This window comes from Neomonachus schauinslandi, chromosome 4 (genome assembly GCF_002201575.2).
Source record: "Neomonachus schauinslandi chromosome 4, ASM220157v2, whole genome shotgun sequence".
Taxonomy (NCBI): Eukaryota; Metazoa; Chordata; class Mammalia; order Carnivora; family Phocidae; genus Neomonachus; species Neomonachus schauinslandi.
In genome coordinates this window covers 31052250-31080112 of record NC_058406.1, presented here as the reverse complement: position 1 = coordinate 31080112, position 27863 = coordinate 31052250, and the positions used below count along the sequence as shown (strand labels likewise).

The following is a 27863-nucleotide window of genomic DNA, read 5'->3' as shown; positions in this document are numbered from 1 at the left end:
GCCTTTGGTTTCAAATTCTGGGTTCCCATGAAAAAGAAAGGCTCCTCTCAGTTTTTAAGCAGACGATCAGCTCATCCACTTAAGGCCGCCCCCACCGAGGACAGTCAGGTGCGGACCGGAGGTGACATAGGCACGTCCAGGACCGCACCGAGACATTTCCCGCCCAGCTGCGACATAAAGAGCACGACACACAAAGGCGTGTCTCGTTCTGCGTCATTTATTTAAGTTAGAGCACACACGGAGTCTTAGCCGGAGGACAGCGGGCACGCGGCGGTGCCTACGGTTACACCACGTTAAGAAAATAGCTTTTCCAATTGCAGTTCAACGGCAGTAACACCATTCTGGAAGGACAAACTCCCCTCGAGCAAAGCTGTCTATATAGGAGAGGCTCTGAGAGGCAGTTTCCCCAAAAGATTCTTTGTTCTTTTTTTTAAGCAACCCCTTGATGCAAGGAGTATTTCCCAGCCCCAGGGAGGGACTCGCGGCCAGAGGACAGGGATCCTGAAACCACTCTTCAGAGAGACAGACTACTCGCCGTTCCATGTGACACCAAACCAACCGTTCCCTTTGGCCGCCGCGTCCCCGCCACCGCGGGCAGCGAGAGGCCCCGCAGAGCAGCAGTGCCGAGGCTGCTTCCGGTTTCACCGCTCCTGGTGGCAAGCAATGCCCTCGGGTTACCAGCACCAAGTGTCGTCGGCACTCGCTAACTGATCCCTCCTCGGTCCACGGGGCACACGCCTTGTGGTCTAGGCATTCCAGGGGAAGCAACGGGCTGCACGCTTGAATCCACGATGACGGGAGGTAGTTGGAGAAACGAGGTGATTGCTGGGCACCCCCCCGGCGCGTGCGTCATCCACCCCCGCCCAGAGGCCCCCCCTCCTCGGCGGAGCGCCGCGGAGACCACGTGGGGTGTCGACACAGGGCGGCACTGGGGAGGGGCCGGCACACAGGATGGGACATGCGAGTCACAAAGTCTTCCAAATACCTTTCCCCCATAATAAAATAATCTTAATAAAAACATAATTTAAAGGAAGTGTCAAAAGTTGAGTGTAAAATCAAAGCTGTAAACTCTCAAAGTCCGAAGGCGCTCTTGAAGAATCACCCCTGTTTAAAAATAAAAAGAGCAGTTATATGACATATATGCAAGTAGGAAAGTTAGAGTTCATAGTCGGCTGCTACCGCAAACCATGCCCGCTTCCCCGTGAAGACCAGGAACAGGAGCCTAATATGGGTCATTAGAAGCTAACTCCGGAATTCCTGCACAGTCCTACACTTCCCAGATCGTACGAGGCTTCCTCCTCCACCCCAATGCTGGCATTCTTGTCCGCGCACCCAGCCTCCCCACAGGGCCGCCAGCAGGGAGAGTCGGGACTTAACCGACTACCCAGCCCCCAGCTGGGAACGTTCGCTTCTCTTTCGGGCAGTTTCCCGGACCAGCAGGCAGCCCGCAGCAGACCGGAGACAGAGGAGTGCATCCGTGCCCAGACACAACCACTGCACCCCCCGGGGGGGGGTGAATCCACGCCTCCTGCCCCGCAGGGGCTGCCACAGGCCAGGCGGCTCGGCATCCAGGGCCGGAGGGCACAGTCGCGCAGCCCAGAGGCCTCTGTGGTGAGCTCGAGGTGTGCAGGGCTCAGGAGGTCACCTGCCTGTGCCGCACGCTGGGAGCTCTCCCCCGCTGGGCTGGGGCCCCCACCTGTGGGACCACACCACATCCCTGCTTCTCCTTTCAGACCCCACAGACGCCTGCCCCCCCGCAGCCCCCTGCTGGTACTCCCACCAGCAGGAGGTGAACACACTTCACTCGGTCATCACAGTAACACTGAACATAATTTACGGCAGGGCTCGCAACCACCCACGTCAGGAACATACAAACGCTGTCACTGTGAAGACTGACATTCCAAGTCTGCCCGATAAGCGTTCCGATTTTAAGGGATTTCCAGAATAAGCAGCAATCAACATAAGTGTTGTATGTTGTGTCAATTTTAAAGCACTTCCTGACGAAAGCCTGAGTTTCTGCAAACATGACCATTCTGTCACATCGGTCACCTCCTTCAAGATTCTCCAAGTTTATGGCTACATGAGATAACAGGGTCTGAGAGCCCAGTTCCCCCAGGTTTGGTCAGACTGGCACCTGAATGTCACAATCGGCAACAAGACAACTGCCCAGTGGCTGGTGTCCCTTCCGCCCTGCACTGGAGCCCCGAGGCCCGGGGGACACCAACGCTGTAACTCAGGGAGGCCTCGCCCACCTGATACCCACACCGACCTTACTCTGGCAGATAAAATCCTCAACATCAGACTTTCACGACAGCTTACAATTCTAGCGTAATCACCATTCAAACAAACGAAGATACTAGAGCTGAGAAATGCCACTTACGTTACCATCAGTCATGATTTATTGATGGGAACTTCAATTCGGTGATTTCAGAGTCCGGGGAGCTGCTTCCACTTCTGTCACTGTAGGTGTCCCTGTGGAATTCGGATGGTTTATTCACCCGCTTTCCTCTCTGTGTCCCTAGCCACAGACCCACAGGACCCTCGTCCGCACACAGCAGGCATCAGGGAGACGCTCTCCTGCCTCACGTACTGAGCACAGAGCTGCAGAGGGGTTTTCTTCTAGTTAGGGAAGCTACACGTTCGGTTTGTACTTCACTCCTGGAACTCCAACCCCCAGCTCAGAGTGAGGAACCGGTTCTGAAGGAAGGGAGTAGCGAGGCAGGGATCCACCGGGGCTGTGAGAGCCAGTGGCCCACGAACCCCAGGGCCACGCCGCCACACGCGAGCCCGGGGGCCAGGTGCCATACTGACGGCCCGGACCCCACGCAGGGGAAGCTCCAGGCGGCACACAGGCAGCCCGAGGGGACCCCCCGGGGAGGAGAGCACGCCTGCTGTGACAAGCCGGGGGCCCCCCCCCGAAAGACTAGAGAAGAGTGACCGCACCTGGGCGAGAGCCTGCAGCCTTTCTGAAGGTAATGCGGGAGCCTCCCCACGGAAGCCAGCAGGAGGCCAAAGTACGGAGGTGAAGGCTTGATGGGCCTGGACAGGAACTCAGGGTGGTACTGAACCCCAACGAAAAAGGGATGATCTGAAACAGAAACGCCAAAGCAGCACTTTTGTCACGTGCATAGAACACAGAAGATGAGCAAACCCTGTCAGATATTTCACGTTTCTACAGACCCTAAAATTACCTAAAACTAGCGTCTTAATGGGAATGCAGGTAAAGGCAGCCCCAAAGCTGGGGGGAGCAGACGCCCTGGCCCCGCACACTGTCGCCCTGCTGGCTGACGGGCCCTCCTCTCCCGGGTCCCCACCCGGCTGGCCCTGCTCCCCGGCTTCCTCCCATCAGAAGCGGGGCTCAAGGACCAAGGGCGAGCTCTCATTCTGGAGAATGAGGACCAAGGCCAGAAGCGCAGCGCTGCCCGCGGGAGGATGGGCTCCCCGGGGCCCCAGGCGCCTGTTCCCCAAGAGCACCCCCAGCAGCACGGGGCTGCCTCCTCCGGCCGTCAGGTCAGCGCTCCCAGGCCCCCGCGCCCGGACCTGCTAAGCGCCCCTCACCCCCGACGGCCACCCTGCACTCACCCTCCAGCTCCACGATCTCCATCCTCTCTCCCCCAACGTCCTGGCCAACGAACTTCAGGCCCTGCTCTTCCAGACACTTCTTCAGGACTGGATTCACCTGCGGGCACACGAAGAGTAAGTCGGCTGACCTCTCAGCTTGCTGCGTTTCCAGAGTCGCCAGCAGGAGAAAAGTTGAAAGGTCACTAAGCTCAACTCCTCACCTCAAATCTGTGGCGGTGCCTCTCTTCCAGGTAATCTGGATCTCCGTAGAGCTTCCCTGGCAAAAGAGAGCAGGCTGATGCAAAGAATTCTGATTCACGAACCTACTCAACCGTATCCTGCTCCCGGTGTCCTTCCCACCACCGACGCGGCCGGGCCTCTGAAGGCGGCTCTGGGCGCTCCTGCCAACTAGGGCCACCTGCCCGCAGCAGCGCAGCGGAGACTTGTCCTCGGGCTCTGACTCTTCTGACCACGCCAGGAAAAACTGTCACAGAGACAAACGTTTCCACACCGCCCCCCAAGTGCATGATTACTGCGATGCAAAGCACTTTCCGCTGGAAACTGCCCTGGAAAACACACCAGGATGCACCAGACAGCTGAACCTAGAAAGACACTTCCAGAGCTGCGGAGGTGGCCTGCGGGGCAGCCGTGTGGGTAAGCCACGGTCCGCAGAGCGTCATGGCACTGGCACTGCATGCGCTCAGGGGCTGCGTGGGGGGGGCAGTCCCCAAGTCCACAGAGCACGGAGCTGGGAGCACTGCACGGTCGCCTACTCAACTGACTCAAACGATGACAGACACAGGGGCCCTGCTAATATAAAGACAGCATTTTCCTAGTGAGCAAGAGATGGAGACTGACTGCAGCCATTCTCAAGTATTTTCTTCCTGATTTTCCCTAAATCTCTAGCGCCTATTACTTTTAGAGTAAAAACGATTTCAGTTGGCCCGCACAAAACTGCCTTTCTGGCGGACAGCACCTGCCACCACTGGCAGTTGAATTCGGTTCCCCCGAACAGCCTAGGGGAAGGACTGCGGGGGACTGCACCTCACTGCCTCCTTCCCGTGAGCCAACCGCACCCGAGACCCCCGGGCCCCTGAGCGCACTGTCCGTGCGCTAAGAGCCACACTGCTTCTTCGGCTATTATAGCGCATCCTAAAAGGACGGGAGTAGGAAGGGGAAAAAAACTCGAAAGCAAGAACAAAACCCAAAAAGCCAGCCTGGCTCTTCGGAGCCCCAGCAGCAGCCCAAGGCGTGTGTCCTGGACGTGCAGGAGGCGGAGGCGGGGGGTGGGGGAGGGGGTAGGCAGCTCTTACTCATGACCGAGTTCTTGGTCTGGAACAGGGTTCTCCTCTTGCCCAGCCTCATGGTTCCGCCCATCTGCCCAGGATTGTGTTCTGGCATGTCTATGACCTGGAGGTGTTCAAAACACAAACACGCACTACCACACTCTGCTTCCGTTAGCAGACAGACCGCCTGCACTGAGTGACAAGGGCCTGTGAGCAGCCCTAACCCCCAGCCCCTGCTCAGAGACGCTTGCCGCTGGAGGAAAGGCCTTCCTCTCATCGTTCATAACCTGTGTCGGGTAGGGACTTAAGCCTTCAGCCTGTCATCCTGAGCTGCCCCCACCCTTGGCCATTCCTGCCCCCAGCGCTTTGGATCATGAGGGCTGCTGGGCCTCAGCACGTTCTGGAGACTTAACCCAGCAGCACGGATGTGAGACCGGATAGGTTATAACACATGTCTCCTCCACCGGACTGATGAGCTGCTCAAAGGAAAGGAATGCTTCTCAGGGTTTGCCGTGTCTCAGCCAGAGCTTGGTGAACGTGTGGGCAGCACAGAGTGCGAGGCCTCTGAGCCACGACAGCCCAGCGCACGGCTCAGTCCCAGGCTCCTCTGAGCACCTCCTGGCCTCGAGGACCGTCTCTGGGCCCTGCCTTCCCACCACCGTGAGGCTGCACACTTCAAACCCTTCGCTCTTCTCCTCCTGAGCTCTTCGTCTGAGCAAAGTTCAGTTTGAAGTCAACAAGCATATACTGATGCTGTTTAAATGCCCTGAGATCAAGAGCTTTGTCCACCTTGTTTATCACAGCATCTTTGGTATCAAGAACAGACCTGTCACCCCCAGGTGGGAGATGTGAAGATGAATAAAGGCGCTGTCCCTCCCCAGGAGCCACATTCCTCTAACCAGAGACATCACATGAGGGATGCGGGCCTCCAGAAGCTTTAGTTACCATTAAACATGTTCGTTCAACAACCACGTTCCTCGGGTCTTGAATAACATGCCCGTCTCCCCAGCTTGTCGGGGAGGAAATGAACGAGTATCTGTGAAGTGGTGAGGACAGCGCCTGGTGCACAGTAGGGCCCACGTGTTTCCTGCCAGCAGTGTTACGCTCTCCTGGAGGTCAGGGGGAGCGGGGATGGAGAATTATTCTAACCAGGAACCACCCTGGTTGGCTGGGGTGATACCGGTCTTAAACATTTTCTGTTGCAAACTGGGAAGAGAAGTGAGAAATTATACTATGAAAAATAAAAGTTCTTCCCATCTGGTCTGAGGGTTCCATGGACAGACCCGGGGGTCTCCTTCCTGTGTCTGAGCACTGAGCGCTCTCATGAACACCCCCTCCGCGCCCTTCTAAGCCCTCGTGAGGTTCAAACACTGGACTCACCACAGGATGATTGGTCTTAGGGTCAAACTCTGTAGAATTGGCATCTGAAAAATCGAAGTACTTATGTTATGAAAATAGTTACAAACAACAGTGATTATTTTCGAGTATCATTCCTAAGCTCTAAACTACAATTTCCCTCCCCAATTCCAAGTGACGGTTCAGTGATTCAAACAAAAACCAGGCATAACATTAAGACACGAAGTACTCAGTGCACACTGAGTTTGCCATCTGTGAGCTCTCTGGAAGTCAAGCCGCACAAAATGGGGAAATTGAACCCAGTGGCACAACCCCATCATCTTTATTTAAATACTGCCTCCTTATGACAGTTCGCACACCGTTCTCAGTTCTCCCCTTCTCGTTTCAGAGTGTCTCTCTCCAGGACGGACAACACATTTCTCTCCTCCTCGGCATCTTCCGTGTCGCCCTGCCCAGCTGCCTTGCGCAGCAGCTCTGTCAGGAATTCACTGATCTTCCTTCCTCTCCCTTACTGAATTTATGGTCTAGCCATAAGCAAAACCACTAAAGACCAAAAGGAAAAGAACCCAGTTCCTGGTACAGCCCGGCTCCCTGTGTGTGACAGGCCTGGTATCCTTCCCTCCTGGGCCTTACCAGGGCCAGGTCCCAGCTGAAGGTAAGTTTGTCACCAGGTCACCCACCCACCTGGGGACCCGAGTGGGCGACGGATCGTGGCCGGGAGAGGGTCCAGGGTGCCCAAAGAGCCAGCTCTAGGGCGGCTAGGACAGCGCCTGCCAGGGGCTCAGGAGCCAGAACTAAAGGGCATGCAGCCTGGACCGGCCACCACGCCCTCGGGTAAGTGGAAGGCGGCCTCTCGGAAACATCTACAAGGAGCCCAATCCTAACAATAAGCTGGCCGCGGAAGAGCCACTCGTCCCTCGTGGAGCCAGACTGCTTTCACGTTCCTCAGGATGCTTGGTTTCTTTTTCTTACAACGTCTAAGGTCTTTCTGAAAACCTCGTGTTTGTCAGCTGGGCTACAGAGACGAGAGGCGCTGCGTGGGCTCTTCCGTCGGTGGCCCCAGTGAGCCTCGCCCCCGCAGTCGCACTGTGTGGTCCCCTCTCCCACCAGCTGCGCTGGGCCTTGGGACACGAGCAAGCTTGGTAAGTGCCTGCACACCGGGCCTGTCATTTTGGAAGCCAGTAGGTCGCCTCGCTGTGACATGCCTCGGCTGAATGAGTGAATGATGAGTCTTGCTCCGTGGAGAGAACCATCTGGAGGTCCCTGCTGGGCAGAGCTGAATGCACGGCAGGATGATCTGATGCACCACAGGGAGCAGAACCCCAGCCAGCCAAGTCCACTCACCCCACAGCACTCTGAGATATGATGAAACGCTGATGGAAGCCACAGGGTCTTCGGGTGGCCTGGACAGTTGGCGAGGCACAGAGAATTTCCTATCTGCCAGGCACCGTGCTGGGACTATTTACATGCATTATTTCATTCGGTTCTTACGACCACGAGAAGGAGGTACCGCTATCACCCCATTTTACAGAAGACACAGAAGCCAGAAAGGCTAAGTAACTTATCTAAAATCACCCCCCATAAGGGAGGGTCAGAAGTTGGGCCCAGGTCTGACCAGCTCCGGAGCCCAAGTTCATAGAACTGCACAGCCTCACGCAGGCCAGAGTTTCCTCGCTCAGCCAGCTCAGGGATGGTGGCCATGGTGATGGGCGGGCGGGCAGCTCCGGAGCTGGAAATGCAGGGGCAGAGAGCCAGGCTGCGTGCTCGGCTGTGACCCCTTCTTCCTGAGGTCTGCGCAGAGGAGTGGAACTTTCCCTCCGTACACACGGCACTTCCCCTCTGCCGTGCCCCACAAGGCACCCCAAAGCCAGGCCTGGCCTTCCCCAGGGCCCCCGGTCACCCAGTGGGCACCAGGCTTCACGCCCTCCAGGAAACACTTCAGCAAGGATTTAACAAGGTTTTTAATGAACACTTACCTTGCCATCCCAGCACATTTCTTGAAAACTCAACCACTGCCAACTGCATCCCTAAGCACACACCTTGCAGGCGGAAGAGAAAACACAGATGAAGCTCCACGGAAAAGGCAGCTCCTACATTTCCCACCAGCCTGCACTGGACCCCACGTACCGCGTGCTCACAGAATGAACACCACAAACTCTCACACTTTCCCGCTCCCCCCACAAGCACCCCCTGCTGTGTTTCATCTGTTATCAGCTTTCAAAACCTGGGTCTAATGTATCATATGATCTCACTGGTATGAGGAATTCTTAATCTCAGGAAACAAACTGAGGGTTGCTGGAGCGGAGGGGGGTGGGAGGGATGGGGTGACTGGGTGATGGACATTGGGGAGGGTATGTGCTATGGTGAGCGCTGTGAATTGTGTAAGACCGATGAATCACAGACCTGTACCTCTGAAACAAGTAATACGTTATATGTTAAAAAAATATATATAGTAGGAAGGAGACGAACCATGAGAGACGATGGACTCTGAGAAACAAACTGAGGGTTCTAGAGGGGAGGGGGGTGGGGGAATGGGTTAGCCTGGGGATGGGCATTAAAGAGGGCACGTATTGAATGGAGCACTGGGTGTTATACGCAAACAATGAATCATGGAACACTACGTCAAAAGCTAATGATGTAATGTATGGTGATTAACATAACATGATAAAATCTAAAAAATTTTCTATTAAAAAAAAAACTGGGTCGGGCGCCTGGGTGGCTCAGTTGGTTAGGCGACTGCCTTCGGCTCAGGTCATGATCCTGGAGTCCCTGGATCGAGTCCGGCATCGGGCTCCCTGCTCGGCGGGGGGTCTGCTTCTCCCTCTGACCCTCCCCCATCTCATGTGCTCTCTCTCATTCTCTCTCAAATAAATAAATAAAATCTTTAAAAAAAAAAAAAAAACATCCTTAACAATTCAAGTTTTCCTATTCTCTCTCATTAAGTTCCCATTTACAACTGATCAAGTTGAAAATTACTAGAGTTTGCGGCACCGGGAAGCATCCACAATCACTTTGCCCGATTCCAAGTGAGGACGTGAAACTCAGCGTCACGTGTCCTGCCAAACAGCTGGATCCCGCAAACGGACAAGATTTCCTGATTGCTATTTCATCCTCCCCAAATTCCACAACATCTACACATGGGTGTACAAGCCTTAAACTTTTCACGCTGAGAGAGTCTGAATTTCTCCCAAACAGGACCAAAACGGCTTCTGCTTGAGTTGCTATCTAGAAAGACGGCATCCGTGCTTGGTTCCGGTAACCTCCCTGTTTTACTCACAGGCTCCCATGTGACACTTTTTCTTGATCTTTCCTACTCCTTACCCAAAAAAGGCTTCTTCTGTTTCCGAGCCCAGGCGATGGCTTGGATTTTTCCTTCTGTGCCCCGAACACCAAATCCCCCTGGAACCAGCACTCCACTGTACAAGAGAGCACAGCACATGGCAATTGGCCCTTACCACCAGCCCAAGGAGCCACAAGCCCAAGACACTGGTGCCACGAAGTCGCTCCGTGTATTTTCCTACTGGGGCTATGACGGTGATTTTGAGACAGCCAGTGAGCTGAACGCAAACACTGTGAGCTTAGAAAATGTGCACTAAGTGCTTACCAGTAAAAAAAAGGTGGCACATGGATTCTTTCATAATTTTCAATATATGTTAATACATATGCAACTGTTTACTTCTTGGCTTAAAGCGCTCCCTTGCATGGGAAGGGAGTGCTTTCCCTATCAACTGAGTGTCTGCCGAGGGGGGGCCTGAGTCATAGTTGTAGGGCTCTAGAACATGCCACTGTTCCAGAGAGCTAGAGTTTCCTGCTGATGGTTTACTATTATAAATAACAGCTGCCAAAAACAAACTATGAGACTCTGCTGATGGGTCCTCATCAAATGTTCCAGATGAAAATCTTTAAATAAGCTTCATCAGTAGACACAGACAGCAAACGTCCATAAAATCAGAACACGTTTCCTTCAGATTCAACTATATTGATAAGCTATATTTTTGTAAGGTTTAAATCATACAGAATGTAGGGCGCCTGGGTGGCTCAGCTGGTTAAGCGTCTGCCTTTAGCTCAGGTCATGATCACAGGGTCCTGGGATCGAGCCCTGCACTGGGCTCCTTGCTCACTGGGGAGCCTGCTTCTCCCTCTCCCTCTGCCGCTCCCACCTGCTCATGCTCTCTCGCTCTCTCTCTCTCACTCTCCCACTTGCTCTCAAATAAATAAATAAAATCTTTAAAAAAAAAAAAAAATCACACAGATTGTAGCCTTTTCAATAATTAAAAGATCTTTAGGGGCGCCTGGGTGGCTCAGATGGCTAAGAGTCTGCCTTCGGCTCAGGTCATGATCCCAGGGTCCTGGGATCGAGTCCCACATCGGGCTCCCTGCTCAGCGGGAAGCCTGCTTCTCCCTCTCCCACTCCCCCTGCTTGTGTTCCCTCTCTCCCTGTCTCTCTCTGTCAAATAAATGAATAAAATCTTAAAAAAAAAATCAAAAGATCTTTAAAAAGCAGATTACCTACTACTAGCACATGAAAGCACAAGGCTCTGCTCATTAAAGCCCCCTGCCCCCCCAGACCTCTGGAAACCGAAGGCAGAGGGTACTACTCACTGAGCGCTACAGAGCTTCTGCCAGGCTTCGTGATAGCGCACGGGCTCCTCCTGCAACGTGCTCGGCTCCAAGTCGGTAGAGTCTATGTACTGCGGGTCATTCGGGCAGGGGAGGAAAGAAGCAGGCCATGACTCCAGAGCCGCATTTTCCCTAATTCCCAAATGATACTGTCAATGCCCTGTCTTTCTTCACTTTAAAATAAAGTTTTAGGGGCGCCTGGGTGGCTCAGTCGTTAAGCGTCTGCCTTCGGCTCGGGTCATGATCCCGGGGTCCTGGGATCGAGCCCTGCGTTGGGCTCCCTGCTCAAAGGGGAGCCTGCTTCTCCCTCTGACCTTCCTGCCGCTGCTCATGCTTGTGCTCTCTCTCTTACTCAAATAAATAAAATCTTTAGAAAAATAAAAAAATTAAAAATAAAAGTTTCAAAATTATAATCTTCATATATTTAAACTTAATAATTTTTAAATAAACTTTAAATTCTTTCTTATATTTTAAAATACAAATGTTGCCTTCAAAAATCATTTGCCTCCCCAATCCGGCTCTCCACTGGCTCTATCCTCAGCCCGCTAGAGTGAGTCTAAAGTGTTCTCTCTGGGGGCGCCTGGGTGGCTCAGTCGTTAAGCGTCTGCCTTCGGCTCAGGTCACGATCCCAGGGTCCTAGAATCGAGCCCCGCATCCGGACTCCCTGCTCAGCGGGGAGCCTGCTTCTCCCTCTCCTTCTGCCCCTCCCCCTGCTTGTGCTCGTGCTGACAAATAAATAAATGAAATCTTGAAAAATAAGGCAAGATGAAAAAATAAATAAATAAATAAAATAAAGCGTTCTCTCTGTTCAGAATGCATTTTTCCCCAGCCCGCCACCTAGACTGCTTTCCATCTTCCACCTTTACTGAAGTGTAACTTACAGACAATAAAATCCAAGCATTTTAAGTGTACACTCTGATGAGTTTTGTCAAACATACACACAAAGGTGTCACGACCACCTCAATCAAAGATAAAGAAAATGACTGTCACCCCAGAAAGTTCCCTCTGCCCTCCCCCCCACCAAACAACCCCCTCTCCACCTCCTGCCCCGGACACCCCCGGCTCTGTTATCACCACAGATGCCTCTTTTAGAACTTCATAGAAAATAAAAACACACACCACGCAGCCTTCTGTGTCTGGTTTTTTTGGCTCGGTATGTTTCTGGAATTCATCCCTGTTGCTCTGCGTGTCACGAGTTTATTCCTTTTTATCCCTGAGCTGTTTCCCACTGTGGAAATACACCACAACGTGCATACTAACTCACACTGGACATTTGGATTGGTCCCAGATTGTGGCTATGAAAATAATAGTCCTCTTGTATAAAAAATACTTTTTGTAGACATGTGTTTTCAGAGTAGATAGCAGGGAGTGGAAGTGCTGGGTCCCGGAGTAAGTGTACGTTTCCCTTTGTAGGAAAGTGCCAGGCCGTGTTCTCAGCAGTCCTGCCATTTCACCGGCCCACCAGCAAGGCACGGAGCTCCCCGTCCTCACCAGCACGCTCGGCCTCTCCTCTCCTCTCCTCTCCTCGGGTGTGTCTCCCAGTGATTTAAGGTGCATGTATTCCCCGGACAATGGAAGGCACTGCCCTTGACTGCCTTTTCACATACATCAGGTGCAGCTTTCATGGAAGTGTCCACTCAGACCTTCTGCCCCCCTTATTATGTTGTTCATCTTTTTCTTACTCCCTCCTGCCCAATACCCTGCAATGACCTCCCCGAACCTCAGGGAAGACCCAGCTGTGGGCCAGGCAACAGGGTTCATGACCTCACAGGCCTGTCTCCACACATCCCCCAGTTCACTTTTCCATCCACTGAGTAACAACTATTCCCCATCTCCAAGCCCTTGGATACACTCTACCTTCTATCCGAATGCCCTTCCCTTCTGCCTCCTCCACCTTCCCGAAGTCTCCCAGAGTCCCTCTTGGAGGACGTCCGCCCTCCTCACATGTCTACCCAGACAGGTTCCCCCACCTTTCCTGTGTGCTCCCCTCACACCTTTGAGACCTCACGGACTCATTCACCTCTCGGCCCCCACCATCTACCACAATAGGCACAGACTATGTCCAAGTGCATACGACAGATGAATGAGCCAAAGAACGAGCAAAAGTAAGTCAGGGAAGCATAATAAGATCCCATAATTCTTAAAACGTATACAGTAGGTCATTCTACAGGAACCCATTCCCCAGGACAAAGCAAACTAAATCACAATGCTGAGAAACACGTGGAGGAGGAGGCGGCCAACCCCAACGCCAGTGGTGAAGACAGCCAGAATCTGAGCCCTGAACCTCAAGACTCCAGCGCCCGAAGAAGACAAGCAGGGGCCAAGCCCTGACGGTCCGTCAGCTCGGCTTCTGCCCATCACATCACGGAGCAGAACACAAGCAGGACCGAGTCACGGGTGCCGGCCGTGTTCCAGACACTGGCCAGGCAACCGGACCCACGTTTCAGAGAAACCTCCCCGCTCTCGGAGGTGGGTTTTAGCACTTGTACTTCACAGACCCGGTAGGTGGAATAGCAATGTGCCTCTGGTCCACCAGGGCTCCCCGTTCCCCTGGCGCAATTTTACGTGGTCACCTGATACTCAGATTCAACCATTCGCTCTTTCGCAACTACTACCCTGACCATCTCTCCCCTTCACTGTTTCCTGAAAATGTTCTACTATTCTCTCTCAAAGCCAGGAGCCAACCATGAATCCTTTCTATTCCTAAAAAGAAATGCTGAGTTCCAAGAATACAAAGCAGATAGGCCTATAGCCATCTACGAGAATCCAGAAACCCTCCCTGTCCATGCCTCAGCCATACGCGGGCCGCCCCTCCTTACCTTGATTTCTAACTTGTGGTTGATGGCCAGTGCAGAATGCTCCAGAGCTTTAATGACAGAGGCATACGAGTCTGAGAACTTGGTGTATTTGCCCACAAGGGCGATAGAGCAGGTCTCCAGCAAGCGATCATATCTATCAAAGGCCAAGAAACACCAAAGTATTTAGAACACAACGTATATACCACCATGAGATCAAAATTGCTTTCTTTAAAAAGAAAAACATCTCTGGGAAGCATGTAATGGGAACAGGTATGATCTGAGTTCTACATACAGAAAAGAGGAAGCAACTTTCAAATCCACGGGGCAGGCTTTGTAAAAAAAGTAGGATTTAAGAAGTGGGCATGAAGAAATGGCTTCCAAATCTCACACAAAGTTTTTCTTAAAAATTACAATCCCAAAGAGCAAAAAAAATTAACAGACAATTCATAGGAGTTAATGTGATGAAGGGAATAGTCAAATAAATCTTAGGACATTAACACAATAGTCTATAGTCACCAAAAATCTTCATCATAAAGTGTAATTAATAACAGAGCAAAAACGTCTGCAATGTTGTATGAAAACATTAGATCCCAGAGCCGTGTGCCATTTTGGGGGCTGCCTATGGATATACGTGGAAATGCACAAAGCCTGAAAGGGAGAATGTCCAAAGGAAAACCCCTATCACAGAGCAAGGCAGGAGCGCCCCGGGCCCGCGCTCTGAGGCTGCGGCCACACCTCTGAAGCGATGCAAAGCATCGCTGAACTTTCAGAGGAATGGGGATGGTTCTCAAAGCGAGGAGCTTTGGCAGCAGCAGTAACACGACTGGACACCCCCGCTCATCCTCTTCTGGTGGGCGGTGAGCGGCACATTCCCAAACCCAGCTCAGCTATCTGGGGGGGGCCCAGGAGTGCCCAGCCACGGTCAGCCAGCGGGGCAGGCCTCAGGTACGAGAGCTCGCCCACGGCCACTAGACACCTGTTCGCCCGGATTTCCTAGTCAAGGGGACTCAAGGCCACAGGTGTGTGATCTGAGCTCAGCTCTTCCAGGACTTCCTCATCCCTGGTGCAGCAACCTGAGGGCTGAGCGCCTGTCTCTGCCTCTCTTACCACTGAGTCCTTTCCCAGCAGGAGTTGACAGCACAAGCAAATTCCCAGAGACCCTCCGGAAAAGAGAAATAAGGCCCGAACTCCCAGCTCCTTATCACGAGGCAAACCTGTCTGCCATCTCTTTCCACTTCATCAGCATTTTTCGTGGCTGCCTCTCGATCGGAAGGTCAAGTCTCCGGAGAAAATAGTCCACTACTCCCTGCTCCTCTAACAACAGGGGGACTCGGTAGATGGATGAGACATCATGGACACAGATCACCTGCATAAAAACGGGCAAAGGTTATTTAATAAAAACAAACAAAAATGAACTGGGCTGGCAGCCTCCTACTGGCTGTATCACCTTCAGAAAATAACTTCTAAATCTGAAAATGGCATGGCCAGTTTTCTAGAAAAACATACATTACCAAAACTGACTCAAGTACAGAATAAAAAATTAGAGGCTAATCTCTTATGAACATGACTGCAAAAATCCTTCAAAAAAAAATAAATCAGGGGCGCCTAGGTGGTTGAGTCGGTTAAGCATCGACTCTTGATTTCAGCTCAGGTCATGATCTCAGGGTCACAGGACTGATCCCCACGTCGGGCTCCATGCTCCCACTCAGCACACAGTCTGCTAGAGATTCTCCCCCTCTGCCCCTCCCCTGCCCACCCTCATTCTCCAAAATAAAATCTTAAAAAAATCACAAACCAAACCATAAATGTAGTTTAAAAAAAGAAAAAATTCATGTCCAAGTAGGATTTGTCCCAAGAACAGTGGCTGTCAAACTTGGCTGTACATTGGAGTCACTTGGGTGAGCTTTTAAAAATTCACAAGCCCACAGTGCACCCCACGCCACATAAACTAGAACCTCAGGAGGGCGGGGGGGAAGCAGGCATAAGTAGTTTTTCAGGCTGAGTCTGAAAACCGCTGCATTAGGATATTTAACAGTGGAATTCACTACATGAACAGATTAAAAAGGGGGAAAAAAAAGTCACCTCAGTGGATGAAGAGCTAATAAAAATTCAAAACCAAGCCATAGTAAAAATTCTTGGCGAATTAGGACTATCAGGGAAAATGTGAAAAACATAAAGAAAAAAAAAAGCCAAAAAGAAAAAAAAAAGAAAAAAAAAAGCCCATAGCAAACATCATTTGGTTCTCAATATTTAATATTAATGCTTAATCTTTAAAGTCTGAAACAAGGCAAAACTGGCCACTATCGCTACTTCTATTCAGTAACGTACTAAAGATATTACCCACTACAATTAAGTAAGAAACACACACACACATACACACACACACACACACACACTATATATATATATATGAACTGGAAAATAAACAACTGCCAAGAACTGCATACAGTATTATTCCTTATCCACAAAAACCCTTAGAATTTACATGTAAACAAACAGAACTAGCAGAATTTCAGGAAGGCTGCTAGGCTTGAGATCAATTAGCAGAAGTCAGCAGGGTTCCTATACATGGGTCATATCTAATTAGAAAATGTAATTTTTTTTTTTTTTTAAGTAGGCTCCATGCCCAGTGTGGAGCCCAACATGGGGCTTGAACTCATGACCCTGAGATCAAGACCTGAGCTGAGATCAAGAGTCGGACGCTCAACTGACTGAGCCACCCAGGGGCTCCTAGAAACTGTCATTCTTAAAAATATACCATTCATATAGTTGCAAAAATTATGAATACCTATAAATAATCCTAGAAAAAAAACTTTACAAAGATAAAGAAATCTTAAAAAAAAAGCACCTTTAATAAGAAAAACATTATAGATTACTATTGAAGGACAGTCCTTCCAACAAAAGGAGTTGGAGCAACTGGCTATCCACAGGCAAAAAGACAAATTTCAACTTTTATTAGAAAGTTGCTATCCATAAAAGTTAACTCACAATGGATCCCAGGCCTAAATATAAGACCTAAAATTATAAAACTTAGAAGAAAACACGAAATCTTTTTATTAAATGGAGTTCTTGGACAGGATACCAAAAGCACAACCTATAAAGAGAAAAATGGATAAACTGAAGTTCATCAGAACGTAAAAGCTTTTGTGCTCCAAGAGATACCATTAAAGAAGTAAGACAAGCCATGGACTTGGAGAAAAATGTGCAAATCATATATCTGATAAAAGACTATTATTCAGAATATACAGAGAATTCCTATAACTCAGTAAGATAAGTAAAAAATAGGTGAAAGATTTGCAGTTCAAACTTAAATCTAGACACACCTGTCACATTTTTAATAGTATTTTTTAATAACCTATCCTATCACGGAATTGAATTACCTTCACTTGCTAGGATAGAAATACCTCAGATAAATGAAATGCCTAAGAAGGTTGTTCTTAACAATGAAATTATTCTGATGCTCTATCTACATACAGACAGCTCCCGACTTACAATGTCTGCTTTAGGATGGTGTGACAACAACACACATTCGGTAGAAAGGGTACTCTGCATTTTGAATTTTGCTCTTTTCCCAGGCTAGCAACAGGCCGTTCACTCTCTCATGATGTGGGGCCGCAGCACCAAGCCGAAGCCTCCAGGCGGCCCCACCGTCACCAGGGCAAACAACCGACATGCTTTGTTCTGTACCCATACGACCACTCTGTTCTCCACTTTCAGTACCGTGTTCAATGAATTACACAAGATAGTCAATACTTTACTGTAAAACAGGCTTTGTGTTAGACGACTCTGCCCACCTGTAGGCTATTATAAGTCTTCTGAGCACATTTAAAGTAGGCGAGGTGTGTTAATGCATTTTCGACTCAGGATATTTTCAGCTTACCACAGGTTTCCTAGGACCTAGTCCACCGTTAAGTCAAAGATCTGTATCTGGCAGGAAGCAGAATTCCTGAGACAGAGCTCCCAGCCTGGGAAGCACACTGGGAACACTGATCTCAGGCCCCGGGCCACGCTCACACCCAGACACCTGAGTGCTCGCGGAGATGGGGGGTCAGATGCTGTCCTGCTCTCTTCACTTCAATGCCAGTGACTTTAACTTTTTGACCCTCGCTTCCTAATCCCCTGTAGTCTCGTAAATGAACTGTTCTTATTTGAACACTGCTGCTTCCTTCTCTCCTCCTTAGGCCAGCCGGGCTCTCCTGTTTCATCTCCTGATCCTCAGTAACCCAGCAGCAAAGCAAACCATTCACAGCCTAATCACAAATTCCTGGACCTCAACTTCCCTGCTCCTCTCCTTCAGCCAAGCTGACTGACCCGCAGCCACAGTCTCAACTTACCACCACCAGGCCTTCCCGACCGTGCCCCACACTGGACATAGAACAGGTCGCCAAATTCTGAATTTCCTATTTAATAGGTACCCTCCATGAGGACATATAACGGAAAAGACTAAAATAGGTTTAGAGCCCACGCCACCTTAGACACTAGGCACCAGGGATATAAAGCTGAGTGAAGTGGTCCCTGCCTTCAAGAAGGTAACAGGGACACACACACACACACACACACACACACACACACACTCCGAGGGGCAGTGTAACAGGCCCACCACACACACACACACCCCAAGGGGTAGTGAAAGAGGCCCCACACACACACACACACACACACACACTCACACTCCGAGGGGCAGTGCAACAGGCCCACCACCAGCACCTGTGACTCACACAGGTCGCCCAAGAAGGATCAACCGTGAGGTCTGAGGGGGAGGCGGTTTGACAGGTAAAGCTTCTCGGACAATACTGTGTCCTGGCTGAGCCCTGGAGGATGAAAATGATTAGGAGACAGCCAGGCCAACGGGGAGGGCGACACCATGCAGTGTGGCTGGAGCGAAGAGTACAAGGAGCAGGGAGAGAAGAGGCTGGAGAGGTCAAGTATGTCCAGAAAACCACAGACCAACAGCATCAGTTCCCATGAACAATCTACTGTCTCGAACTGTGAGATAAGCAGCAAGCCTCGTCAAAGTGGCTAAGAGACCTCAGGAGAACCAGAAGCAAACCACGACTGACGCGAAGATGGAATTTCGACTTACTTGTTCAGGTTCGACGTGGCAGAACATCGAGATTTTCTCTTTCACTGACGTGTCGAGAGGATTTGAGCACCTGCACACAACCTAGCAGTAAACAAAGTAAGACATTCAGACAGAAGAAAGGGATTACGGAGCTGGGGTTTTTTCCTGACTGAAATGAAAACAGACATCACCCCATGAAGCCGGATGAAAATGTTAACTCCAGCACAACGCAGGCCAACTATGAAAACAGGACCTGTTTTCAAAACTGAAATTCCTAAAATCCCACGCTGGAGAAACGTAACAGGTGAACACGCAGATCACGAACTACAGGAAGCAGCTGGGGTCTTCCTCAGGTAAAGGCTTGGGTAGGAGAGAGGGGACAGCGAATGATGGACGCAGAGGAGCGACAAGGCACTACCTCAGCCAGGCCCGCGAGGCTCAAAGCACTAACCGTTTCCCCACCATCATCGAAAAGCATGCCAACAAAACAAAGGTCTTATCTGCTGGGGAGCAGACATACATACATACATTCATTCATTCATTCATTCATTCCCTTCCTTCCCTCCTTCCTCCATCTTATCTTTTTCCTTCTTTCTTTCTCTTTTTTTTTAACTGCAGTATAGCTGACACACGATGTTACATGGGTCTCAGGAGCAAAACACAGCGATCGGACTCCCTACCCTATGCCGTGCTCACCACGAGCGCAGCCGGCAGTGCCTCTCAACCCCGGGCCTTAGTCACTCCCTAACCGGAAGTCTGTGGCTCCCATTCCTCCCTCCCCTCTGCCAACCACCAGTTTGTTCTCTGTCTTTATCGGTCTGTTTCTGCTTTTTGTTTGTTTTTTCGATTCCATATAAGTGAAGTCGCATGGTACGCAGAGGAGAGATTTAATTAGGCATGCAAGATCACGCTGAAACCAGGGCATCATAAAATCTTACCAGATCTGGAGAAAGCCCGAGCCCTCTGAGCTCCCGAACGCTATTCTGGGTGGGTTTGGTCTTCTGCTCCCCTGTTGAACTTGGCTATTTTACAAAAGGGAAAAAAAAGTTCATTTCTCTAGGATAAAGAATTTTCAGGATGAATTTTCTCTGAACCCCTTTTATTGATCAGTGTCTAACTGTTTTCATTTTTGTCAAAGGCGCACGTACACGTATTTTAGAGTCGGACAGTTCCACAAGGTCTGTCCTAACGACAGTGGTGCTGGTGCCCACCGAGTCCCTCCCCTTCCCCAAACCCCAGGGCAGCCACCCTCCCACTCTTAAATGATCCTTCTGATATGCTTCATGCTACTTCTTGACATGCAGTTTGAGATATTCCCTATTGATCCCCCTGTTAGATAGAGGAGGAACCCTCTCTCCCTACTACATGGCAATATTTAAATCCTGCCCATCGTAAACCATGCACCTTTCTGTCCAAATTTGGTTTGTTTTTCTTGGGTTGGTGTTTCTGTTTTGTTTTGTTTTCTTGGCTAAATTATCTCTATTCTCTTCTCACGCTTCCCAGATTTGCTGGGTACAGAATTCTAGGCTGGAAAGCATTTTTCCCTGAGCACTTGTAAAGAAATAGCTTCACTGTCTTCTAGCTTCTAGTATTGCTGCTTAGAAAGTGTAATGCCTTACTAATTCTTGGTTTTTCTCTTTACAGCCTTTTAGAATATCTGCCCCATGGTTATGAAATTTCACAGTGATGTGCTCTTGCTCTGGGTCATCTCCCATTCAGTATGCTGGGCATTCGGCGGGTCCTTTCAATCTAGAAACTAACATCCTGAAATCTCCTTGAATTATTTAGATCAAAGGATCAGAAAACTTTTCCTGTAGAAGGCCAGGTAATGAGTACTTTTAGGTTTTATGGGCCATGCAGTCTGTCACAAGGACTCGAACTCTGCTGTCTGAATACAGAATCGCCATAGACAACACATGAACAGGTGGGCACGGCTGTATTTCCATACAACTTTATCTGCAAAAACGGGGGGTGGGCTGATCTGGCCTTGTGGGCACAGTATGCTGACCCCTGGTTCCAATGACTCGTCCCTCCCTGTTTCCCTAGTATTTTCTGGAAATCCTAGCCCAGTCCTCTCATTCTCTTACCCCTGCTCTCCCATTTCCTCTCTCTTGATCTCCCTGGGTACTTCCTGGGGTAGTTCCTCCACCTTCTTTCTCTCAAGTTTTTTATTCCCGCTATCCCATTTTTAATTTCCAAGAATTCTTTTCTGTTCTCTGAATGCCCCCTTCTTATCTCCAGTTTATCTCCCCTTTGACTCTCTGAGGACATTAATGACAGGTTGTTCTGGTTTCTAAGTTCCCACTTCCTCCAGAGCCAAAATTTTCTGTGAGTTCCCCTTTGTCCTATTGCTTTGATTTCTTGTGCATCTAGGTGCTTTCTCCAAGTGTCTGGTGATCACTGGCCACCAGCTGACATTTAAAAGCTAACTGGAAGTTCTGAGTGAGTGGGTGGGAGGACCCGGGGGTCCTCACTATTTCACCAGGGAGCCTCTAGAGGGCAGTGTGTTTTCTCCTGGGCTAGCCATAGCCCCATCGTGAACCTCACGTGGACAGTCCAAGCCTGGCTGTGATGATTCTAGAACCGAATGGCAGAAGAAAGCAGGGTGTCCCAACAGCATGAAAGTGCACTTACCCCCATGGTTTTACTTCAGTATTACCCCTCTTAACTATTGCTAGTATCTGCTAGAATCCCTCTCCAGAGAAAAAGCTTCAGTCTTCTGCCAAGGTGGGAAAGGGACTAATGTCCAAGGGTGCACATTAGGGAAGGAGATGCTGGGTTCTAGCTGCTTCTCAAATAGCAGTTATCACGAGATGCCCCCAACCCCCTAGTGCACGCGGTGCTGCCCCTTCCTGAGCCTTTGGGGGTTGTGCAGGGCAAAGAGGGCTGCTTCTCAGCCGGCCCTGCTGCAGGCTCACGATTCTGCTCTCCCACGTCTGAAGCAGCAGCTACTTCACTTTCTACACGTTACCTGCTTTCTGGCTTCCCATGTTTCATTCCCACTGACTCCTTCATATTATCTATCTTTGTGAGTGTTTCTCTTTAAAAGAAAAAAAATTCCCTTTACTCTAATTATAGCAGGGTTTCACCAGGTAGTAGAGACAAATGGACATTTTCAACCCACCACCTTCAAATGCAACTTCCCTGGCTATGCTTCTAAATGTTTTCCATCTGATCTTTCCAAAAAGTATGATTAGAATAATTTTAAATTCACAAAGAAGATCTTTATTCCCTGCACCTCACGTATCTAAAACAGGTAAGGGATGAAAGCCATCCTCTTCTCTTTCTTCTCCATCCCCCCCAAAGTAAAACTCCAGTGCCTTACCTGAGGAACAAGACTGACGTGAATATTACAAAAGTTCTCTCTCTTGACCTTGAACTGGAACTGACGGAAGGCCTCAATAAAGGGCATGCTTTCTATATCTCCCACTGTTCCACCGAGCTACAAGAACAAAGTTATTGTAGAGGTCAAGCACTAAAGGTTCCTCTCGTGCTTTAGTTTTCTAACAAATGCACCTCATCATCTCAGCCCAGTGATCAGCAACAGCATAATGTGGACTCTCCGAGCCCGGCTAATGTCACTTAGCAGTAATTGACATTTCCTTATGCTGAAAGGTTACTTTTCTGGACAGGCTCTCCATTCCCCAAGGTTATAGATCTGGCCAAGAAAAAGTTCAGGTGAAAGAGACACTAGAAATTTTATTTGTACAAAGTCACGAGGCAAAGAAACCTAAATCTTATCTACTTAGTTAGCCGTAATAACTTTTGTATGAAAAAGTATCAGTTATAAACAAACTGCTGGAATTTGAGTCCCCTATTTCTGTAGGAACACAGATCCAACAGCTAGGACCAGCAGAACAAGTACAAAGAAACTGAAAGCAGTGGGGCTCATTCAGAGAGATGAACGTTCCTACCAGAGGAGAGCTGAAGGTCAGCTGACGTTCTCAAGAGACAGAGGAAAACGTGTCCTGCCGCTCTTACTGGTACAGCCCACAGTGAGCAAATGAACACAGGATGAAGAGGAGAACCACTCGCACAGAGGACTGCTGTCAATGGCGTGGCCATTCCCATGACTAGTTCTGTGCCCAGCCCTGCCCCACTGCAGTGAGGAGGGTCAAGGGCCTCACCGGGCACTGTCTTATCAGGTGCTGATGGCAGACTAAGGAGGTGAATGTGTACATTTGGTTAGAAAAGACTCATACAAACCTCAATAACACACACTTGAGGTTCCAGGCCATCTTCATCCACAGGTATTAATGCCTGTCTCATGACCCACTCCTGGATTGCATCTGTGATGTGAGGAACAACTGGAAAAGAGAAAAGAAATACATACCTTACACTTTTCTGTCAGCACTGGTGGAGGCAGACAATTTTATTTATTTATTTGACAGAGAGAGAGACAGTGAGAGAGGGAACACAAGCAGGGGGAGAGAAGCAGGCTTCCTGCTGAGCAGGGAGCCCGATGCGGGGCTTGATCCCAGGACCCTGGGATCACGACCTGGGCTGAAGGCAGACGCTTAGCGACTGAGCCACCCAGGCGCCCCGGAGGCAGACACAACTTACGTGCGAGGCAGACACACTTACGTGCCGTAGTCTTGGCCTAGAGTAGTGATGGGGTCATAAAAATATTATTGAGACCACTTTTTTTTTTTTGATAAAAGCTCTTTTTTTTTTTTAAAAGATGTGTTTATTTACTTATTTGAGAGAGAGAGAGAGCAAGTGCACGAGTAGGGGGGAAGGAACAGAGGGAGAGGGAGAAGCAGATTCCCCGCCGAGCAGGGGAGCCCGATGCGGGGCTCGATCCCAGGACCCTGGGATCATGACATAAGCCGAAGGGAGATGATTTAACCGGCTGAGCCACCCAGGCGCCCCTGTTGAGACCACTCTTAAACGGCATTTAAAAACCTCTGAGCTCACACTCCCTGTGGCCTCCTTTCCAGGTTTCCAAGTTGTGGCTGGACGCACAAGAAGGTAAGGCCAAGAGTGTGTCCAGAACCCACATCAGAGCCCTTGTACCCTGTGTAGAGGCCACCCCGGCTGCACCCCACTCATCAGACCCGCTGGCCACCCGCACCACTTACTGCTGAAGGCAGCCACTTCACACGGGGTGCTTTCCAGGCCCCTGTTCCGGGATGTTCCAGCTTACCAAAGGATAAACAGCCCCCGGCAGGAGGGCAGGGTGGTCAGGAGCGCAGCCTCTGGGGCCAGAATGTCTGGATTCATACCTCAATTCCACCACTCATCAGGTCCGGATCCTTGAGTGATCACTTAACTATTCTTAAGCTCGATTTCCCTATCCGCTCAGTGCAAATAACAGTTTCTACTTCAAAGTTGTGGGAATTTTATGCGACACCACTGGTAAAATGCTGGGCAGAGTGCCTCGCGGGCAGTGCCCCCTGGGTAAAGCCGGCTACGGCTCAACACTTGTTAAAATCCTCATCCTAGGACTCAGGAGGCAAGCCCCTCAGGGGCAGGGATTACTGTTTAACTTGCTGCCTGTTTAACCAGCAGGGCCTCAGGCACAAGGCTATTCCTTATCTATTCCACACTCAGCAGCCAACAGGATCTTTTAAAAATGCAAAACAGAGCACCCCCCCTCCCCTGTTTTAAACTCTTCAGTGGCTTCCCAATGCTCTGAGTAAAATCCAAACTCCGGGGCCATGGCCCAGAAGGTCCTGGGTAACCTGGCTGCAGCCCCCCCGACCTCCCTGACGGAGCGCCCGCAGTCTGGGCCCCTGTGCTGACTGTGCCCCCTCCTCCACAGGCCCCCGGGCGGCCTCTCAGCGCAAATGCCCCCTCGTGGAGACTCCCCCTCACCACCTGTCCAAACAAGCTGTCCCCACGCACTCTCTCTCCTCACTATTTACTTCCTTCACAGCTCTCATCAGACATCTTGTTTCATCGGTTTGTTTTGGTGTCACCCACACGCTGGCCTCCGTGGGGGCGACAGTCTCACTGGTCTTGCTCATCACGTAGCCCCAGTGCCAGGGAGGGTGTGACCACAGCTGAGTATTCAAGAAATATGTGACGAACGAATGCATACACGAATGAATACACTGGAGGCCTAGAACAACAAACTGATCGAGATCATCCTAATTCCTAACTGATCCCCTTTCTACGTGTCAGGAACTCAGAGAGACTTTCTTGCCCTCCCAACAATCAGGAAGGGCAGGTGTTATCTCCATTTGACAAAAAACGGAACCAGATCCCAAAGAGGTTCAGCAATCTGCCTGTGTTCACAAAGCTGGTAAGTGGCAGGACTACGACCTAAACATGACCCTGTGCGCCCCGAATCGGACCAGGGCGGCCCCAGACTAGAGCTGGCTGTCAGCATGACCCTCGGCTTTCAGTTCAGCGAAGTCTTAAGCCAAGAGCAGAGTCACTCTCATAACTCAAAGAAAAGACACTTTTCAGCACCTCCCCCACCACCACCAATTTGGACTTCCGCCATTACACTAGACCAGTGGTTTTCCAACCCCTTTCAAGAGTGGCAATTTTCCCAAATGAACGTGGTGGAGAACCCCAGGGCAACAGACAGACACAAGTGAAGCTGGCTGGTGAGGGTGCAGGAGGACTGGAGCCCCGCCTCTCTGACTCCCCCAGGCCCATGTGCGCCCATGACCGGCCTGCAGACCACTATGCACAAAGAACATTCTCTTCCTACCACTGCTGAAATCAGCCCCAGATGCATGACACATACACACCACCGGGCTCGCTGCCCTGACCTAGCTGCCTTCAACAACTCATACTCCTCACGCATAAAAACAGCAGCCCTCTGGACTCACATCCTTCGAGGGGCTCACAGCTCCAGTGCCATTCACAGAGCGGCAAGGGGTTTCTTCACGTGATTTGTTTTGAGTAGACAGCCGTACAGCTCTGAATTTTCAACCAAAGGCATATGTCAGTAACAATACCTTGACACTTTCAGGCTGAAATTGCATAGAAAGTAAATTTCTGCACACAAGAGAAAGCAAACTGGTTAAGATTTTTTTACACCTTGAAGGCAAATACAGTTTTACCTTGGACGGTTTTCCCCAAGTAATCTCCTTTGCGTTCCTTGTTAATGACATACTGGTAGATCTTTCCAGTGGTCAGATTATTGTCCTTGGTGAGGCGGATGTCAAGGAAGCGCTCATAGTTCCCCAGGTCAAGGTCGACTTCCCCACCATCATCCAGCACAAAAACCTCACCTGTGATGAACAGCACACATGGTCAGGGGAAGTGAAAAACATACATCAGGGTAAACGTGAGTCTCAAATGTAAACACGCGGATAGAACAACATCTGCTTTACCTTGATGTGAAGCAGAGAAATTTATTTCTAGAAAACTAAATATGACACAAAAGAAAGAAAAATCACCAACCATTCTCCAAAAGGTAATAGCATACTTCCAGCCTACCAACAAGCTCCGTCTGAATCAGGAAGTAACGAGAGAGCATGGGGCGGAAGGAAAACATAGCCTCCAGGGCCACGGATATAGGGAGCTTTACAGGAGTGTGGGGTCTGCTGCCCAAAGAAAAAGAACTTTCAACAAAGCCTCCTACTTGAGCAGAAAAAGGTTTCAGACGGGATAAAAAGCATGAATTCCTTCAGAACTCACACCGGATATTAAGGTCCTGGTGATTAGAAAAAACCAACGTGTGGGCTACACTTTAGTCCCAAACAAAGTTGTGAAACTCAAAGTTTCCCCCATTCCTTTGTTTAGTGTTCATTCCTTGAAACGTCATTCTAGAAGTTTTGCCCATGATGGTTCGTTCTTACCATCACAACAGGAGACGAGCTCAAAAATGGGAAAGGAAGAAAGGTCTTCTTTTCCCCCTCAGACAGAGGTTTCTATTACAGAAACCTCTAGACTCTCACGGCTACATTGCCTGTTTAGATTTCTGCTTCCTCTCTGTCTAGGTGAGAAAAGCAAATTCTGCTACACCAAGGACCTTTCTGGAAGGCAGGAAATGCAAGTTACGTTATGCAAAATGCACACAATTTCCAAGGGCTGACCCTGTTCTTCCACCTACTCCACAATTATTATTTTAATAAAAGAAAGAAATGCATTGTGCTTACCATGTTCATAGGGAGAGAATGTTCCTGCATCAATGTTAATGTATGGGTCAATCTTAATTGAAGTAACGTGTAAACCGCATGACTTCAGTATTGTGCCCACGCTGCTGGCAATGATTCCTTTTCCGATTCCTGATATAACACCACCAGTAACTAGAATGTACTTCATTTTACTTTTTGACCTGGGAGTGAGAGAAGGAAAAATTACAAGTAAGCCAGATCTCCACAAAGCACACATATCTCAGTTCAAAGGCTAGCTCTGCATCCTCCAGGAGCCTGTTTCCCTATCCGCCACACGACGCCAGAAGGTTGTTCTGTAGGACCCTAACAAATACTTCTTGGGATCACTGAATGGCTTTAGTCAAACAGGAGTTGAAAAACAACTTGCTAATCTAATAATGCAGCTTTTGTTTAAAGCTTTGACAACTAACAACCTTGAGAGACAACCTAATAAAAAATAAAATGTAAAAATTTAAAAACAGCTCTGTTGATAAAACATTATGCTCCAAATGCTGGCTGACATAACCACCGGACCCTGGGGTACGGAAGCAGGCACCTCATTATTTTCCCTGCACTGGAAGAAAAAAAGATTTCAATCTTGGATGAGCACTCCGATTGCCCACGAAAGACAGAATGTCTCTGGCTAACCTACAGTGTATCACCAAGAAAACACAGCTTCTCCAGGTTTTGGAAGACAGAATAAAAGAACTTCAACATTTAAAAGGAGTTGCAATGAAGCCTAAAAATCCTTTAATTAGAGGTCGTTGTCTCCTGTTAACAACTTACTCCTTGTCAGCAATCTCACTCAGGTGTGCCATGAGGAGAAACTGTATATACTGGAGGAAAAGAACATCAGACACCAAACCAGCCTGAAGCACATAATGGGCAGAGGACTCAAAGAGAGTACAGATTCGATTAAATCCAACGAGCAGTGCAGCTGTGGCCGGGGAGGGAGGAAACAGATGTGGTGAGAGATAAAGGAGTGGATGGAGGCAGGAATGACAGAGGCATGACATGAGGCGACCGCAACAGGCTTGCCAGGGAGAATTCATCACTGGCCCCTAGCTTCAGAGGCCCAGACACATCACTTGGTCGGTAAATCCAAATGTGACCAAACTGAGAA

General features: G+C 49.7%; 1 protein-coding gene across 1 annotated transcript; it reads right to left on the bottom strand.

Annotated features, from left to right (window-relative positions):
* Positions 1–207: 207 nt before the first annotated feature.
* CTPS1 (CTP synthase 1) lies at positions 208–26917 on the bottom strand. Its single transcript, XM_021683763.1, has 18 exons — positions 26744–26917; positions 25703–25873; positions 22890–22990; positions 22009–22125; positions 19622–19705; positions 18705–18785; positions 14836–14987; positions 13643–13775; positions 10806–10894; positions 9525–9619; positions 8180–8242; positions 6228–6271; positions 4875–4971; positions 3783–3838; positions 3583–3679; positions 2944–3088; positions 2381–2472; positions 208–1104 (listed from the first exon to the last, which is right to left on the bottom strand). The coding sequence occupies exons 1-17, from the start codon at positions 26907–26909 to the stop codon at positions 2388–2390; spliced, it is 1776 nt and encodes a 591-aa protein (XP_021539438.1). The 5' UTR covers positions 26910–26917; the 3' UTR covers positions 208–1104; positions 2381–2387.
* Positions 26918–27863: the final 946 nt, after the last annotated feature.

What these genes read in the sequence shown, in the direction of transcription:
- CTPS1 (XM_021683763.1), bottom strand. Translation starts at nt 26,909, where the DNA reads ATGAAGTACATTCTAGTTACTGGTGGTGTTATATCAGGAATCGGAAAA. An exon ending in CTTGGGGAAAACCGTCCAAG is followed by an intron (nt 22,991 to 25,702) that starts GTAAAACTGTAT and finishes TCTCTTTTCCAG; the next exon opens with TTGTTCCTCACATCACAGAT. An exon ending in CTCAAGTGTGTGTTATTGAG is followed by an intron (nt 22,126 to 22,889) that starts GTTTGTATGAGT and finishes TTGTTCTTGTAG; the next exon opens with CTCGGTGGAACAGTGGGAGA.